This window comes from Notamacropus eugenii, chromosome 4, assembly GCF_028372415.1.
Source record: "Notamacropus eugenii isolate mMacEug1 chromosome 4, mMacEug1.pri_v2, whole genome shotgun sequence".
In the NCBI taxonomy this organism is placed as follows: domain Eukaryota; kingdom Metazoa; phylum Chordata; class Mammalia; order Diprotodontia; family Macropodidae; genus Notamacropus; species Notamacropus eugenii.
The window spans coordinates 17,719,989-17,738,898 of record NC_092875.1 but is presented as its reverse complement, the minus strand read 5'-3'; the positions used below and the strand labels follow the sequence as shown (position 1 = coordinate 17,738,898).

Below are 18,910 nucleotides of genomic sequence, written 5' to 3'. Positions count from 1 at the left end.
AGGTTGCAAAGAAGGCAAAAACATAGTCCCTGCCCCAGAAGAGTTCCACTTTAATGGGAAGACAGTGCAAACACAACTGGATTCATACAAGATACATATGGGGTATATGGGAGGGGATCTCAGAGGAAAGGCTTGTCAGAACTCAGAATCAGAGCCAAGTGCTGAGGGGATTCCAAAGAAGGTCAGATGCAGAGGCGGGTGGAGGGACAATCATTAGTGAGAAGGCACAGTCGAGATGGTCTAAGTTGTATCAACAACAGCCAGGAGACCATTGCCATTGGACCAGGGGAGCCAAGAGGAAGGAGACTAGAAAGGTAGGAGGGGCTGTAAATGCCAAGCAGAGGACTTGGTGTCTGATCTTGGAGGCCATAGGGGCCACTGAAGTTTACAGAGTTGGGGCAAGACATGATCAGATCTAAGCTTGAGGAAAATCACTTTGGTGGCTGAATGGAGAATGGACTGGGGTGGGGAGAGACTGAGGTAGCAGCCCCACCCCCACCCTCCAGCACTAATAGTCCAGGTGTGGGGGGTTGAGGGTCTGCACCAGGGTGGGGGCAGTGTCACAGGAGAGAGGTGTTGGAAGCCATGGGACCTGAGGACACTATCACTGTTGTAGGTGTGGGAGCCTGGGAGGACAGTGTTGCCTTCGACAGCAATGGAGAGGTTGGGGAGAGGTATAGGTTTGGGGGAAAAGACAATGAATTCTGTTCTGGAATGTTGAATGTGAGAGAGGGAAGCCTGGACCTCAGGGAGAGGTGGCTTCTGGGGACAATCTGCATAGAGATAACTCAACTGATCGCTAAGTGAGATGGTCTAGAGGGAGAAGGAGAAGGGAGGCACGGGGCATGTCTGTGGCACAAACTCAGTGAAGATCCAGCACAGGAACCCGAGGCCTGGTCCTCCAGGGTGGAGGAGAAGTGGCAGAGAGGAGAAAGCACAACCTCAGTGTCCCTCAGGGCTTGACTCTGATCCCCACACTGCCAGGAGCTCCTGGGCATTCCTGGTTCCTTGGTTATCTTGTCAGGGCTCAGCGTATCCAGAGGCCCACAGACCCACAAGAAATGTGTCACCAGTGTTCCTCATTCATTCATTCATTCATTCATTCATTCATTCATTCATTCATTCATTCATTCACTCGCTGATCATTAGTACAGGATGCAAATTGCCAATATTCTATTTGGCCAGGCTTATTGGTCTCCTTGCCACCCAGCACCTCTGCATTTTGCCTTGATACACGTGCCCAAATCCAAAATCACCGCCCATCCTCTGCTGTGCAAGGCCAGGTGTACCTGTGATTGTCCTGGCTCCACAGAACCTTGAGCATGGCTTTGGATGGCATTCCCAGCGTGGAGAAGGAGCTGAATCAGTGCGCTGACTGCCTGATTCATAACACTTCAGTGTTGGTCAAGACATGTTAGTGGTTGACTGGTTTCCCTCCTAGGCTGTCTCATGACACAGAGACCCCTCAAAGCCCACATGCATGCTAAATGCATTTGTACTTTCTGGGGCGTTTCTCTCCATCTGTGTGTGTGTGTGTGTTCACATATGATCAGCTCAATCCCTAAGAGCCAGCCATCCAGCTCGGAGGTTCGCTCCTTGCCAGGGATAGGGAGTCTGCAGGCCCAGCCACTATAACTGATGATGGTCAAGTCACAATCACTTGCTCTGGACACATGTAACTCCTAGGGACCCCAGTCACATAGGGGGTGAGGCGGACACAGCCCTCAAGTGGTGTTCACAGACCTGCTGAGTTCATTCTGCCAAGTATCTGGCAAAGAGCACTTAGGAGCAGGGCCAGACTGTCCCCTGGGAGGGGCCACTCTGGTGCGCCTGGCAGATATGGCTCTCTGCATTAAACACGGGTAACTGGTGCCCTTCCAGGGTAATGCTGCGGAGGCAGGAGAAGATGCCCCAGTTCTCTTGCTTCATGAGCATTTCAGACCAAGGCAAGGATGTCACAGAGAATGTGGAGCAACGAGACTGCAGCTTGAAGCCATTTTCACAGGGTATCTTGAGTCAACCTCATTCAATCAAATGCACTCTCAACAGGAACACGCTGTCCCCGAGCGACAGGACTTGCCAAGGGATGGCACGGTCACTCTATGAAAGACTCTGCACAAACAAAGCCCAGGGGGCTGTCCAATCTCATTGTGCTAGAAAGTTCCTGCTGGAGAAATGTTCAGTGTACAGACATGGGGCACTCCCCATATGCCTCTTTGGACATGTTAGCTTGTAAGGGTTGGTGCCCTGTGGCAGGTGTCAACAGAGAATGCTTAGATACCAGGAGCCTGACCTGGTCAGTCATATGAGTGCCACATAGCAGCTGGTCCAAACAGTGTCCATAGCTTCCATTTTAACTTGTCCCACAGCAGGCCTGGGTTTGGGACATTCAGAGCCCTTAGATGTGTTTCTCCTCAGGCCTTCTGGAATTTCTGGGAGAAAGGCAAGTCCATCATATTGTTAACATCTTAATTTCATATCCCCAGTTCTTGTGCTGCAGCCAAATGCAAGGTGATTACACTTTTTTCTCCTTGATCTGGGTGGTCAAAAGGAGGGACGAGGAGAAGACACTACAGGGAGACAGGGTAAAGACAAGACTCCTCAGCAATTATTACCAGTTCTAAGGGGCAGGGGCAGGGACACAGCTGGTCTTTATTCTCCCCATTCCCCATCACAGATTCTGTACAGATCCAGTCTGAAACCACCTCATGGAGTAGTGAGTTCTGTGAGTAGAAGCCTACCAGTGGGGATGTGCAGGCAGGGACCTTCATTTGCTTGTGACTTCTGAGGTCCCTTCCCCGTTTGGGATTCAGGGTAGATGTGCATGCACCTCATTAACTCCAGTGTAGCCCAAGGGAAGATCTTCCATTGTCTTTGGCAGTTCCCTTAAAAAACTGAGAAGGGTGGGGACCAATGGGAGGGTAACTGGTGTTGCATGGATGGGGGTCTGTTCACCTGAGACCACCTCTCTATATGGAAGGTGGTGCTGGGGAGTGCAGACAACCCTGTGACATCCGGACTGTGAGCTCGTCAGTCTTTAAGAGTCAATGAGGACACTCCCCTGCGCAGTCCTGAGCCCCATCCTCAACATTTCCAACAAGTGGTCTCTGCTTGAACTCACTACCCCCCGAGGCCTCCATCTCTGGTGGCAAACCCACAACATGGCTGTTTTCTCCAGACCAGGAAGAACCAGACCAAACATGGGGGTTCCCATCACAGCAAGCCAGTCTGAGTGTTACGACTGATCCTTACAAGCTGTGTCCAGGCTGTTCCCCTTAGCAGACTGTACATGGTGTTGGAGGTAGAGGGGGCCCATCATAAAGCAGTAGTCCTTCCTACTAGGGGCCTTTCTGAGGACTCTGGCTTCCCTCGTTCATTCCAAAGTTTTCATGGGAAGGGTCATAAAGGGGCTTGGGACAGATGAAATCCTGCGATTTTGCTGGCCTTCCAAAGTAGGTCCTGAGGAGGCAGGTCCTCACTGTGGAGGGCAGCTGCAGGTACATAATGCAGCATCACGAGACCAGAAGCAGCAGCTCAAGCTCCCCCTCAACTGCTTCCATCAAAGGTCTTCCTCTTCGCCCTCACAAGAGGGGCTTTGGCCAGGTGTGTTTAATCGATCCTCATGGCAGTTTTCTAGAAAAATTGATGTGATGTGTGGGCATGGGAGATCATCTATTCCTTTAAAAGCTGATCTGTTTTCCCCCAAGCTTCCAAAGCTCATTCAGGGGGTACTGATGGTACCAAGGGAAAGTCTGGGCAGGACCATGGGCCTGCAGGATCAGCTAAGAGAAGAGAAATCCAGCGCCTTCAGTTTAGGCCCAAAGCCAAATCACATGAGATGGTTTTGATACCAAGTATTTGTTAAATGTATCTTTAAATGAAGTTTAGGCAGCTAGGTGGAGTAGTAGGTAGACCCAAGAGGAAAATGCTTTCTGAACCATGAAGGGGCATGTAAGTGTGGCTCTCAGCTCTAACTTGTCTCCCAGCTCACATTCTGTTTTATGCTCTAAATTAGGTCCATGAACCAAAATTTAAAGATATTTTTATAATTATATTTCAATATAGTAGGTTTCCTTTGTTACTCCCTGTATTTTAAAACATTATTCTGAGCAGAGATCCATGGGCATCACCCAACTGACTGTCAGAGGCCCAGGACACACAAAGGTGAAAACCCCGTTCTAAGAGATCCCTAAGCACTAAAATTTTGTGTTCTGAGTTCGTTCTGTTTTGAGGCCCTTCGTAGATCCTTCCTAGCACTTATTGTCTCTGTTTTAAGGGCCCTCTTACCACGTGTTCTTGGTCTGTCAAGTGCATGAGAGAAGCTAGAATGTCTCTACAATTCAGTTCTTGTCAGTGACCCCAGAGCTGACGTTCTAAGAACGCTCATTCTTTGCATCAATAACTTTGAACAGAATATGTGATTTCTTTCATGTCTATTAAAGCAACAGTCTACTCCTGATGTCTCAGCATTGGCCAGAGCCTCTTGCCTTGCTTAAATGAAGAGAGGAAGAGTTCTTAACATGGACTAAAAGGAAAATGTCAGAAACAATGCAGAGATGAAGAAGTCCAAGCCAGAACAGGAACCTGCGGTTCACTTGGGGAGGTAGGTGAGAGAGCCTTGTGATCCCGAGAGGCTTCAGGGACAAACCACTGGGCTGGGACCCACAAGGTTTTGGTTCTGGTGCTGTCTCTAGCTTGGCACTTCCCTTTCCATCTCTGGACTTTAGTTGCCCATCTGTAAAATGGGGAAGATTAGGCCACATGACCCATAAAATCATTACCTTTTCTAGAAAATGGAATGATAAGGAAAACATCTCATTTGCTTCGGTCGGTATGGAATGTAGAAAAACGCGTGTTCTTAAACCCTTATTTACCACTGGAAAGTTAGAGCTGTTTGAGAATGAACACATTCTGTGATTTTAAAAATCTGTGGCCAATGCCTGGAATGACTGCAAACCCTCCTCCTTTCAGGGACGGGCTCAGGGCACTGCATCTTGGGGTTCCAGCCCTGGGAAGATGGCGATGGTGGAGGGGCCAATGCAGGCACAGCCACAGGAGTCTTGGGTGAGAATCAGGATTTGGGAGACTGGATCTGTTTCCTACTGAAGTCTTTTGGGCATAGACAGCCGTTTTTGTTACAGGCTCAGAGCCTATCCAAATTATAATAAAAGCAGTCAGGAGAGAAAGAATTTAAATGTGTGGCTTTGTTTATTTTATGTCTTGGATTTTTTTGAGAGAGGGAGGGCTGTTCTAGTCAATGAATGAAGGTTACCTCATCCTAAGTGAGTACCTGAATAGACTTTGGCCCAAAGGGGCCAAGGTCTCCCAGTGCATCCTGGGTCATGTCCAGTCATTCTAATGAGTATCTAGTCACTGGATCCAGATGGCTGTGGAGGAGAAGTGAGACTGGTGACCTGCACAGCCCTCCCTCACTCAAAACAAAGTCAAGTGCAAGTCATGTCATGTGTCTGAGGGCATGGTCTTCTTTGGCAACGAAGGACAAACGCAACAACAATCTCTTAGATTGTAATGGTGTCTTTTGTGTTGTAGGCTGAGTAATTTTCTATGCCTCAGCTCTCCTGACTGTAAAATGGGGGCATAATCCCTCCTCTTTCACTTATTTCATCCTGACATGCTTGAAAATGGAACGTGAAGATGATGCCTGGGGCTCCTTGGCCGATCCCCAGGGTGAAAGGCAAGGACAGAGGAGGAGAAGACAAAGCTGCACAGGCCAGGTCTGTCTCTGTCTGGCCTTTGGACAGACGGGAGCACCGTGCCTAGGAACGGGGGGAGGCTTCTTACAGAGCTCCCCTGGCTGGAGCCCTGATGCCCAGCCTCAGGCTGCCCACTCTCCACGCAAGGGCATAAGGACAAGCAAGGTGGTGGCGATCTGGAGGGTTTCCTCCTTACTTCGCTGTGATGGGGCCATGAGCGAGGGGACCCTGGAGGGGCTGATCCAAAGAGCAGATGACTGAGGTCGGACACCTGCCCCCCACTTACTGCGTGCCCCTGGGCGCTTCAGCTCAATAACGCTGCTGTTTCTCTACTTCCCTCAAGTACCATGCAGATGTCAGCTACTGCCATCACTATTGTCATTATCCTTGATACTGCTGTTGAGAAGCTGCCTGGGGGATTGGAGGCCCCTAGAAGGGCAGCGGCTATGTCTGGCCTCCCAAACTAAGGCTGCCTTTATGGGGTAACTGCCAGCGTGGCCCCCCAACCATTTCTGTCCCTTGGCTCCCTCCTGCTGAGTAGACTTGTTTCCCCACCGATGCCCAGAAGGTGGCACCAGAGAGCCGCTTCTGCCACAGCTGGACAATTTCTCCACGTGAACTTGACTGCACTAAGTGACCACGCCTCCCTGACTGGGCAGCCCCCCACAGCCTCTCACCTAGCATCTCATCCCTCACATGATGTCTATCAGTCCACAACAGGCGCACCCTGTATTTTCCCCTTTTCAAAACAGACCCCAACGGTGGGAGGGGGGGAGCTCTGTCAGGAACAACGGCTGGAGGGTGGAGGTTACGTCTTCCCTTTTTCTCCAGGGCAGCCATCCTGCATGGACTCCTAACACAGAAGGATGCAGGGATGGCTGGGGGCAGGTTTTCTGCCTTTGGAGCAGAAAGAGCAGCCAGTCTGGCCAGAAATTCCCAGAATTCTCCCTTTTCCCTTCCCAAAGCTGGGGAAGATCAACACCCTCATGAGGGGAAGGCACCCAATGGTAGTGGGGAGTCTGGTTTCCTGGGCTTTCCTGGGGATGCTCATGACACAAGTGCCACATCTGCAGCTCAACCAGCCAGCATGCAGAGGGGCTCTTGGTGTACACCTGATGGGGGCACAAGGGGCAGAGGTTCTGCACCAGGAAGGGCCCTTGGAGAGGCTACTCTCCTCAACAGGAGACAAGGAAGGAAACTGAGGCTCAGGGGAGGAAGGGACTCGTCTTGGTCACATTGAACTCAGATGCTCGGCTTCCCAATCTCCCTTATTTTACAGGGAGGCCCCCAGGAACAATGATTTGCCAAGATCACACAACCAATCAATGGGAAGAAGCTGGGCAAACTCTCTCCCAAGTCCAAGTTCCAAGTCTAACCTTTGGTGAAAACGCCTCTGTGAAGACAAGCAGATGTTTGGGTAGACTGCAATTATCTCTCAAGTTCATAAATTATTTATTATTTAATGCTCTGTCCAACAGAAGAAAGGAATTATTGTAGATAAGGCACCCACTTTCCTCATCACTACCAGCAGTTACACCTGCTGACAGGCTGCCACCAAGAGGAGGATGGGCACAAGAACCCTGGAAGGGGCTTCTCCTTCCTGCTCTGTTCTGACAGCCACGGTCTGAGGAAGCAGCTCTCATGGAGAAGGGGCCATCCTACCCATCAACTGACTATGCCCACAAGGCAGCCAGGCCAGCCCTGATGAAGCAGCAGGAGCCCCAAGGATGAGTCAGGAGACAGCATGAGCCAGGCAAGTCAAACTCCACCCTCAACCACCACCTCCCCCAGACCCTGTTGCAGACAACCCAAGACCAGGAGCCCAAGGGCCTTGGGAACAGCCAGGCTTCTAGCCCAGTACCCTCAGCCACTATCCTGGACAGCCGCCCCTAGGGACAAGCAGTGTAGACCTGCAGGGGTGCAGCCACAGTTACCAGGCATTATGTGCACACAGAAGAGGCTTCGTCTTCTGCTTGCCACCAGCCCGAGAGAACCATGGGACCCTTCCCTTTGACTTGCAGCTGAAGGGTCCTCATCCCAACGGGGGCTCCTGATCAGCAGGGACTGGCTGGCTTCTCTTTCTGTATTCCATCTCCTAGCACAGTGCTCAGCACACAATAAGGGTTTAATAAACCCTTCACTCATTCATTCACAGTAGTTAGTGTGCTGCACAAGCACCAGCTAGCCATGCTCCAGCCTCCCAGTGCACACACGAATTTCAGAGCTGGACGAGACCTCGGAAGGCATCAAGTCTGACCTGTGCCTGAGGCAGCTGGGCTTGGAGGTAGGAGGACTAAAGGCTTGACCCCAAGTCCTTTACAATCTGACTGCAGCTCACACTTGTGTTTTACATCAGACTCTCCATGGGACTTGGCAAATTCTGGCCAGAATGACCCCTTTGCTACTCCCAGTGTGGGACGTTTGTCTCTCGCCCTGGCGCCCTGTGCCTGGAATGCTCTCCCTCCTTACCCCTGTATCCTGGAGCCCCAAGCACCCCAAGGCTCCACTCCAGGGCTTCTGCCCACCCAAGGTCCCATCTTTGAGGAGCCTACGTTCCCAGTAAGTTTTGTCCATGTCCCCTCCACCAGTATGTAAGCTACGCCAGGGCAGGGGCAGTGTCGTTGTTTGTTCTCTGTATGTCTCATGCCCAGCACAGCGCCCGCCACCCACTAAGGCCTGCAGAGGATGGGCCCTTTTTGGTGGCACTGGGACATTCCCATCAGATGAACCTCTTTCCATAACTGATTTGCTATGGGACCTTGGGCATGCACCAGGTCAAGTTCCTCCTCTGGTCCTTTCACATGAAGGGGTCATACTCGTTGCCTCCAAGCTTTCTTCCAGTTCTGAAAAAGGCACAGTTCTCTCCCATTTTCCCACAGGCACGTCCTTTTGACTGCATCATGATAGACTATTTCTCTTAGTGTTTTCCAGACTTTCATGCTAGAAGCCTCTAGGCTATGGCCACCAGAGACCTACAGACTCCCGGCCCCAGGCCTTTCATGGTGCCAACGTTCATTTGTATAGACTCCAGGATGTCTGATGCCTCTCTGGAGCACTGGCTTGGCCCAACAAGGTGCCCAGGTGGCAGCATCTCAGCACCACACTCCCACACCACACAGATTCCCATGCCTGGGACTGGCCGTGGGGTTTGGTGGGGCACCCCCTCAGCCCACACCAGCTGGTGCAGGAGAGGAAGCTGCCTCTCCTACCTGGAAGGGGAAGGCTAGAGTCAGTTATAAGGCCAATATAAGATGACCTTCTGTGCTGACCCTAGAACCTGGCTGGCTTCTGGGGTGCTGGCCCAATGTTTATAGAGCTGTCACTGTCTCTGAGGGGTAAAGTTCTAGGAAAGCCATGTCTGGATGGTTTCTGTCCCCCAAACCCTCCATGGTCACATCTGAGGGCTAGGCACTTTCCACAAGGCTATGGGATTTCTTTGGGACCAGCATCTTTGACTCATCTTTCATATCTTCAGGAAGGCAGAGCAGGTCTCTGCCTGTTTCTCCCTCACTGGGGCCAGAGGCCTTGGGAGACGGCTCCTAGGTGAGTCAACAGCCATTGTTGAGAGCTGATCTCAGGCTGCTGCATAGTCAGGTGTCTGAAAATGCCAAGAGACACACCCCACCTGTGTCCAGCAGTACAGGAAGCATCCAGGAAAATGGGGACCCATGAGAAAGAGTACCAGTAGCAAATCATCCAGATTTAGGTTTTCTTTTAAATTACAGCAGTGAGTCTGACAAGGTTCTGTATTGGGAGTCCTGACTGTCACTCTCTCGCTGAAGAGTCTGCTTCCATCTCAAGCCTCATTAGCACGGTTTCACACTGAATGGGACTTGCCACAAGACCCACAATTCCCACCCCACCAGGAAAGGATGCCAAAGCGTGGGGGGGGGGGGAGGGACGGGGGCAAAGGGAAGAGCCCTGTTCTCATTCAGGAGCCTGCTGTGGAAATGACACACACCTGAATCATTACTTATTTCTTTAAAAAGGAGAGAAATCCCACAGTCTGGAGGTACAGCAGCTCCAGGAAAGATGTGCCTGGCTTTTCTCTGGTGTCTGTCACTTCTTTCTCTTCCCATGCTAATCAGCTCCCTCAGTCTTCTGGGAAACCTGTTTTCTCACCTTTCCGAGATCTCTTTATCATTCATTTTCACTTTCTAGGGAGCCAGTCTCACCAGCTTCTCATCAGCTCAGAGACCTCCAGGCACAGCAGCCCTCTGGGTCCCATCCTCCCCGGATGTGGCAGTGACTTTTCCAGGACACACAGACAGACAGATGGATAGTGTGTTGCTGGATACAAAACACCCAGTTTTTATACAGAGCCTTAGTTTCCTCAACTCTAAGCCAAGAGAGCTAGTCTCTGAGAACACCCTCCACACTGACCTGTAAATCTCGGAATTCTAAGTCAGGATGAGAAGGGCATGGTGGGAATCACGGCTCTGCAGCTCACCACCTGTGTGGCCTTGGGGCAAGTCCCTTTGCTGCTCTGGCCCTCAGTTTCTCCATTCGTAAAACTAAGGGGTTGGATTAAACGACCTCCAATGGCTCTTCTCTTTCCCATCAGTGGTGCTGGGAACCTCAGTCATGGCTCCGAGGACCAGATGACCACTAGAGGGCCCCATGCCAAAGGTTTCCTGCCTACCCAGAAGGTTCAGAAAGCAAGCTAGTGACCCTCCCATCACAGCGACAGCTCCTAGCCATGTGCACTCAATGAAGGCACAACTCGGTGACCTCTAAAGGAGGGGGGAAAAAATCAGTCATCATTTTCCATGTAGCTACAGCCCCACTGTCGGCTCCTTGTTCCCGTAACTTTCCAGGACAGCCCCTTTCTCTCTCCATTACTGAGCTTCCTCATATGAGCCCAGATGAGTGGGGGGAGCAATGGATTCAGGGTCAGAGACCTGCTATGGCTGTGACATGCAGCCTTCCACTGTCTGGGTCCCTCTTGAGCCCTGTTTCCTCATCTGGAAGATAAAGGAGCAGGACAGGATGGTCTCAAAGGTCAAGCTGAGTTCCAGATCCCATAATCCTGTGATTCAGTGATCTGCTGGCTTCTTCCTATGGTCAAGTAGCCTAGAAAGGGGGTGGGTTTGGTTGCACATTTTTCCAACTCTTTCTCTTTGGATCCTCACAGAGCCGAGGATGCTCTAATATCCCACCTGATGGCTTGGAAAAATATTCTGCACCTGCCAAGGGGCTGGCTGACTTCCTGATTTAAACAGGTGTCAGCTCCTGCCAGGTTTTAAGACATCAACAGAAAAATAAATTGGCAAAATCTATTATATTCACATAGTCAGAAGAGCCTTTCCGTTAGTTTTTTCTTACAGATGTTGGCACAAGGAAAGAATCTTCCTTCCCCCTGAAGCCTCAGAGTGGGTTTGAGCCCCTGGGAATGATGCTGTCAGATGCCACATGTTAACTACTTCCCCCAGTAAATTACAGTTGGTTCCTGCCCACTCTGTTCCTTAATTGCAGGCTGACTCTGGGTCCAAGTGTCCTGGGACTCCCTGGATGGGAAGGGCAGGTCTAAGTGATGACTCGTCTCCCTCCCTGGCTTGGCTGGATGCCAGCTCTTCCAGGAGAGAATGGACCCAGTGTTGGCCTGGAACCAGCCTCTCCTTTTCCTTTGTCTTACATCTTCTGAGTCCTGCTCTGCCAGTCAGCACTGGACACCACACGGAGGTCTTGTGACAGCGGTGCCCTCTGAGGGCATCTCTGGTGTGCTATTATGTGCTGGCAACGTATCAGTCCTGCTCATTAGCATCAGCTCTTTGCTTTAACATGAAAGCTAAAGATTGTGCAAACCAGCAGAAGCCTGTGGGGCCCAGTGAGCAGCCTGAAAGCTAAGCCTTGATTCAAAATCCAGCGGAATTGAGTGTGAGCCCCGGCTCCCATGGGGCTCCTAGGCTGGCTGAGGGCTCATGAGCTCACATATGTGTGTGTCCAGCCAGGATGATGCACTCAGTGGGGACAGGATGGCACCACAGGCTAGATGGACTGAGTGGGGATTGCAGTCAACTGAAAATCAAGGATTTGTAGCGATTGTGAGGGAAGGGGAGGCAACAAAGACCCACAAGGCCCTTTGCCAGGAAAGTCTCCTCATCAAGTCTGAACTTGAGCCAGTCACACTGTGGGTCAGACAATGTTCCTCAGGATTGAGGCTGCACTGGATCTGCCTTCCTTCGATGGTCATGCAAACATGAGCATCTTGGCAGCGTGACCCAGTGAGAAGTGCCCCCGACGTGGCAGTGGGTCAGGACCTCTGTATGACTGTGCCCACATTCACACACAAACCCTTGCATGCACATCTGTGTGACCTCTTGTTTGATGAACTATCTGCATGTGTGGTGATTTGCTTGTAGAAGCATCTCTCCAGTGCCTCAGGAGGGTGAATCAAGGAATACACAAAAAACTGAGAGGACCAGGGTGCGTCCCTGTGGGGATGGACTCTGCCACCGTCTCCCAAAGGGCACAGAATGGCCCCAGTCTGGGACAAGGCATCAGCAACACTTGAGACAGCGTTACCAGGACCAGGGCTTCTGTCAGGAAGGTGGGCCCACATCAGAGGTAGCCACATACCAGCCAGGCTCCACGACTTGAGGAACCTGCAGGCAAAACTCCACCACCCCACGAGGGCACATGTATGTACACCTCTCCCACCTGTGTTCACATACATGCATATTCACACGTGTGCTCACACCCATCTGCTGGTCTGGGTCTCTGAGCTGGGTGGGGAAGGATAGATATCAGTGTGAATATGAGTCTCTCTTGTCCTTTCTGTTTTGTTGGAAGCGATAGACTTTCTCTCTGTTCTTTCTTCCCTCTTCTATAGATTAGTGTGTTTTAGCTCACCTACCCCAGGATCAGTCCCACATCTGAGCAAGCAGCTTCAAGCACCCAAGTGTGAGGCTTTGCCTCCCATTTGCAGCAGCTCGGGTCTCAGGAGTTCATAGAACAGTGAATCCCCAGGAGGCTTCTAACAACTGCAGACTGGCTTTGTGGGAAAGACACAAGGAACACTTCAGGGTGCTCTGGGAGTCACCATTGCTGAAAAGGCACTCAGACAACAGAGACATCCTGGGTCTGTGTTAATGAGCAGCCCTTTGCTCCGGGCTCAAAATACTGATTTACCTTCTGCCTGGGTACAGGAGACATATCAGCCGTTGCAAAACCCCAGAAAACAAAGCCGAAACAAAAACCAATTCTCTAACGTGCAAGATAAAAACAACAGGCTGCTTCACTTGACTGAAATTACCAGTAGGAACCTCTTCTTTCAGCCCACTAAAGTGAGCAGCTGGCACTTAAGCATCCAATGCCCCCATGGAAGGACCAAAGTGGAGGAGTCCCAGAGGCCAGGCAGGATACTGGGCATCTGGTGAGATGCCTCCTCCAGGCGTGACCTCTTGGCCTCCACAGGGCCTGTCCTGAGCTTGGTCAGAGGCTGGGAAATCCTGCTCAATTTGGGGGGCTGTCCCCTAGCTCCAGCTGACCCAGTTTGGGGAAAGGAGAGTTGACTCCTTTCTCCAAGTGGGCTAAACAAGCAGCTTCAGCCCCTATGCCAAGGCTCCATCAGCCCTGTCATGGCAACCACTGATGCCCTGGAAAGGCAGCTGCTTGCCACCCCCACCCCCAGCCCACCAGGCTATTCTTACTGTTGTACTCTCACATTTCAATATTGCTTTACACTTCCATGGCACTTACATGAACAACATTTCACATGATCCCAAGAGCCCCATGAGGAAAGTGTTACCCCATTTTACAGCTGAGGAAACTGAGGCTTGGGACATTAAGCGATTAACTCCCAGGTCAGACAAGCCGCTGCAGAGCTCCCTACAGCAATGGACCCACTGACTCACAGACTTTCTGAAGGAAGCCCAGAGGCCCTCGGGACAAAAAATCACCCAGTTTAGGGTTGGGAGGACAGCTGAGTCCCAAAGGAACCTCACTACACCACAGCTGACGGATGGGCACTCCATTCTACTTCTGAACACAAAACTGAAATCTGTTCCCTCAGTTATTCCCAGCTCTGCCTTTGGGTCTGACCATAATAAGGCTAATCCCTCTTCTATGCAACAGCCCCTCACATCCATGAAGGTGACTGTCTTGCTCCGCCCCAGTCCTCTGCTCTAGGCAAAATCTCCTCACATGGCCTGGATTTAGGGTCCTTTGTCATCCTGGATGTACCATTAATATTTGAAACATGTGGGGGAACGCTGGACTTGGATTCAGGAAGCTGTGGGTCCAAATCCTGCCTAGACACCAGCTGTGGGGCCTCAGGCTGGTGACTCAACTCTCTGGTCTCAGTGTCTTCACCCATAAAATGAGGGTGGCAGGACCGCATGCGTCTAAACCTGTGATCCTATGAAGAGGCTTCATTTGGAGGTTCTTTGGGGTTTGCTGGCACACATATTTGTCCCCTTTCTCCACTCTGCAGCCATCTTCGTGATGAAACAGGTCCTCTACCACAGTCTCAAACACTTGGGCTACGTTTGGGGAGGCGCAGTCAGAGGCTGCTGGTGCTGCTCAGCGTGAGGTGCAGAGGTCGAGGCCAGCCAGGACATGGGGTCAGAGGACCTGGATATGACTTGGCACAACTATGGACAAATCAACTCATGGTCCTTTGATCGTCTCTAAAATGGGAATAATGTTAAGAATGGCATCCCCTCTCTTCTCCACTAAGACTTCAGGGAAGGGGGTGGTGCTCCTTAACTGGGAAAGATCTCTGGAGGGCTGTGGTCCTTGAGCAGAGCCCTGAGGGGAGCTGGAAAGTCATCGATGGGGCACAGCAGAGGTCAGTTTGGCTCAGTCTGGAAGGAGAACCACAGGCTTTAAAAAGCAGACAGAGGGACTTGTATTATGTTTTGGGGCATGGAGGAAGTTACTAAAGCTTTGTGAGTAAGGAAGGCACATGGCCATCCCTCTCACAGCAGGTGTGCAGAGGCTGGGAGAGAGGAGGTCAATTAAGAGGCAGGTGCAATCATCCAGGGAAGAGGAGCAAGTGTCTGAACCGGAGCGAGGCCGTGGGAGTGGAGAGAAGACAGATGGGGAGAAGCTGGGATGTTGAGGTGCCAAGATGTGGCAGCTAGTTCAACGCAGGAGTTGAGTTAAGGGAGTTGCTGATGTGCCTCAACACAAACAGGAAAGCTAAAAAGAGAGGCTGCCTTAGGGAAAGAAGAATTCTCTGTCTGGTGTGTCTCATTTCAGATCCGTGCAGGACATCTAGGTGGAGAGGCCTGACAGGTGAGAGCTGGAGAGGCAGGTCTAGAGCTTAGGAGGGAAGGCAAGCAATGGGGTGTGTAGACCTAGAGGGATCTTCACGGACAAGGTCAATGGAGGGAAGGCCATGATGGCTCAGGGTGAAGACCTGGGTCCTCCCACTCAGCTACATCTGATGACCCAGCAAAGAAGATGGAGAGGGTTTGATCAGAGAGGTGGCAGGAGGACCAGAAAATGGCTCTGCATGCCCACTATGCAAATGGCTGAGGGATCTCAGCAGCTTCAACCTTCCTTTCAGCAGCAGCATCTGCCCATCCTCCAAGGCTTCTGGCTGCACTCTCTCATGCTTCGCCTTGTCCTGTGTCCTCCTGTCCAGTTGTCTGCCTGGTGCCTGCCATGTGACCAGCCCCTCCACTTGTCTGGTCATCTCCCCAGGGACATCTGGTATGCTTGCCTTCTTTCAATTTCTTCACTGGTCAAAGGTCATGGTCCCATGGACCTTTCAACTGACCTGGAAAATTCATTTCCAGTTCTTTGGCTACAACAACAGAGGCAGAATTTTGGTATCTGAGGGCTGGGGCCATTAAAGGAGCTTTGTAACTTCCTAAAGGTGATCCAGCCTCCCTTCTGTTTAATTCTGGGTCCAATTTGTTGTCAGTTTGTACTGCATACTCCCCCCTGCACACACATGTACACACACACAGTACACACACATACATGCATACGTACATGTAGACATGCATGCATGTGCATGCACACAGGCAAGCTCTAGAGGTCATCCATCCAACTGCAGCTATATTCTGCGTGATAAATGGTCTTCATTCACTTTATTTTTCCAGGGGGCGATGGTCAAGCCAAACTCTTCATCAAAGACACATTAATAAGAGATGAGAACCTACTGCAAGTGGTAGCACCACTTCACCCGCATTAAAAGAAACGATTAAGAAATGCATTAGCAGCAGCATCCACCTGACCATCACAGAGGGCAGGCCTTGGGGGCCGGCCCAGGCCTCCTCAGCTCCTGGGCCCTTCCTGTGCAGAAAGGATGCAGCCTGGAAGGTGCCGGGAAGTCGGGCATTTTCCACATTCTCACAGTTTCTCTTGGATGAATTTATGCAGAAGCAAAGGTGAAATTTGCATTATATTCAGTTTGCTCCCTAAAATATCAACCACTTGAAGCATTCCCATTGTCCAAACAAGTGTTGTAGCAGAGCCATGCTAGCTGAAGAATCCCCACTATGGCCCTACTCCCAAATGCCCCCGCCAGCCAGAGGGAACAGCACCCTGAGCCTCTTTCCATGCTCTCCTCTGGCATCACCTCCTAAGCAGAATCTTTCTGGGTTCCCTCAGTTGTTCTTTCCCCCCTTCCCCCCTCTCTGTCTCTCTCCCTCCCTCCCTCCCTTTCTCTCTCTCTCTCCTTCCCTCCCTCTCTCCCTTTCTCTCTCTCCTTCCTTCCCTCTCTCCCTCCCTTTCTCTCTCTCTCTCCCTCCCTCCATCTACTTATTTGGGCACATGTTGTGCCCCTCACCCCAGCAGAATGGCTGCTTCTTGAAGACAGGAACTGTTTCATTTTTGCTGTTTGTATTCCTTGTGTCCTGTATAGTAGGGCTGGCACACAGTAGGCACTCAATTGATCCTGAGACATTGGCCAAAGCAGGGGTAGGAATGAAGGCCACAGGAGTTGGACCCTTGGGGATGTTTGACATCCTGTCCAGAGAGCTCCCAAGTTCATCTGGGACACTGACACCTGGCTCCCTTTGAGCCACCTAGAGTAAGGGAGGAGGAGGGGAGAAGCTGCCCCCTGAACCCACCTGCGAGTCTCATCTCTCTCTGCTCCCATTCCGTCCCCTACATGGACCGTGCCTCTTGCTTCACACCTGCTCTAAACTGGAGCCCCTCCATTTGTGGCAGGCTCCCCCACCCCCTCCCAAGGGGCTGCAGGATGGGGCTGCCAATTTGTTGCTAGTGAAACAGTGAAGCAGCGCAACAGCAGCCTCCCCTGAACCGCTTGCTGGTTGTCTCCCAGGGACCCAGTGACAGAGGTTGGGGGCTCTGCAGCTTCTGGGCATGAGTCCTAAACCACCCTGGTAGAAGGCCTATGGGCTGTCACTGGGACAGTTTCCACCAAAGCCTTTTACGGGAGCTTTGTGGGAGCTATGTACCAAAGTGTTCCTTAAACCACGAAGAAGGGGATAGGCACATCCCTGGGTCCCTCCAGACTTCAGTCAGAAAGATGAGCACAGGTATAGGAGTTCCTCCTGTCTGTCTGTCTATCTCTAACTATTCCCTCCCACAATGTTTGTCTCCCCACTGTTCCTAGACACTCTCAGACCCTGGTAAGGGGGTCAGTGCTGAAGCTTGGCCTAGAGGCCACCCACAGAACTTAGTTAATGGGTATCCCTGTTTCTGTCAGACTGTTGTTCCAGAAAGTAACTGTAAGGCTATTTAGAGAAGCAGCTGATGCCCCCTAGGCCTCCCCTCTGAGCCAAAGAAGGATTATCACCAAGCCCAACTGTATCTGCTTCACACTTTGGTTTAGGAGGTAGCTTTGGAGGCCTGTGCAGGGAGGGCACCAGCTGGTAGCCAGGACCCCAGGCCAGCATGAGCCCAGCACAAGCCCAGCACTCACCTATTAAAGAGGTGATTCCGGCTGACCATCCTCAGGAAGCCTGTTGGGTCTGTGATGGAGGCCAACTTGCTGTGCATCTCCTCAAACTGCTGGTCCATGATCTCTCCGGCCTCACTCTCCGTCTCACTGCTGGCGCAGGCTCTGTAAAAAGAGCAGCAAGAAGGACGGACATCACAGAGGAAGAGGAAGGCCAGGGCCCAGGCCTGACTGGGAGCTTCCTGGGCCTCAACCTCTGCCATGAATTGTTGCCCTTGGTGCTCCCAAATGTCAAATGAGGGGTGTGGGGCTAGTGATAACGGAGGCGTCTTCTCAGAGCCAAAAATATCCTGGGACTTTACAGACACAAGTCTGGGATGCCCTTGGGGGTCTACGCCTGGCTCAAGGAACTTTTCACAAAGATGAAATCAAAACCAAAAACCCCAATTCTACCAAGTTCCCAGAGTAAGTCAAAGGGCAGAAAGGTCCGTCTACTCAACAACACTAAGTTCTGCTAGGTGGAGCATGATGTTGTCACAGAGAGGTTCCCTGTATGGAAACATAAAGCACCCCCTGCTCAGACATCTTTGATGGATCCCTGACTCCTTCTGGGATAAAGCCCATTCCTTGGACAAGCACTGAAGTTCCTGACCCCAAACTTCCCCTACAGCCTTCTCTCTCACCACTGCCTCAGGCAAACCCTCTGTCCTCCCCCTCCCTCCAGCACTGACTGTCCGAGGACTGGCGCATGCTGTCAGTGGCTGAGACTGCTCTGAGAGCCAGGTCCATACTGGGAAGGGCCTCTGAGGCTGAGAGGAACCCTACAGATCAGGCCATGGGCTTCCCCATGTCCTGGCAGAGTGCTGACTCAGAATAATGCTTTTAAATGTAGAGCTATACAAAGGAGACCAATCCTATGTAAATAAAGATGTGTTTTTCTCCATCTAAGTTCAAAGAGCCCAGGGAGCCTCAGATTTTGGTCCCAGCCTCCAAATTTGCACATGAGAGAAGGGACTCAGGGAAGGTGACTTGTCTGTGGAGCCCTGCTCCATCCTTCAGAAAGATGGCACCCTTTAGGATGCTGAATGTAAGGTCTGGCCAGAAGAAGGAAGGCGGGCACTAGATCGTGATCGCTGCATGTTTGTTTAAATGGGCATTTCCTGGTTGGAAACTGTCTCAGTATCTCACAAGGGCTCTGAATCTGACACCTGCACTTTGTCTATCGCTTGGCCAAAACCCAAATGACCAAGCCTTATCTGGCTGGGGGCTGCTGGGAAATCCACAGAGCCTGCAGCAATCATTCACCCAAGGCCTTGGAATCTTTTGAAAGCTCAGCATGTATTCTCTAGGTGGAAGTCCTTTTCTGGGTCAGATT

The 18,910-nt window shown here is 51.4% G+C and overlaps 1 protein-coding gene across 4 annotated transcripts in view; it reads right to left on the bottom strand.

Moving 5' to 3' along the window:
• The window catches only part of TTC28 (tetratricopeptide repeat domain 28), a 702,579-nt gene that overhangs the window by 37,937 nt on the left and 645,732 nt on the right, over positions 1-18,910 (bottom strand). For all 4 annotated transcript variants that reach the window (XM_072600072.1, XM_072600073.1, XM_072600074.1 and 1 more), the window contains one exon: positions 17,560-17,700. In XM_072600072.1, coding sequence (XP_072456173.1) covers positions 17,560-17,700 — 141 coding nt within the window. The remainder of the gene's footprint in view (positions 1-17,559; positions 17,701-18,910) is intronic.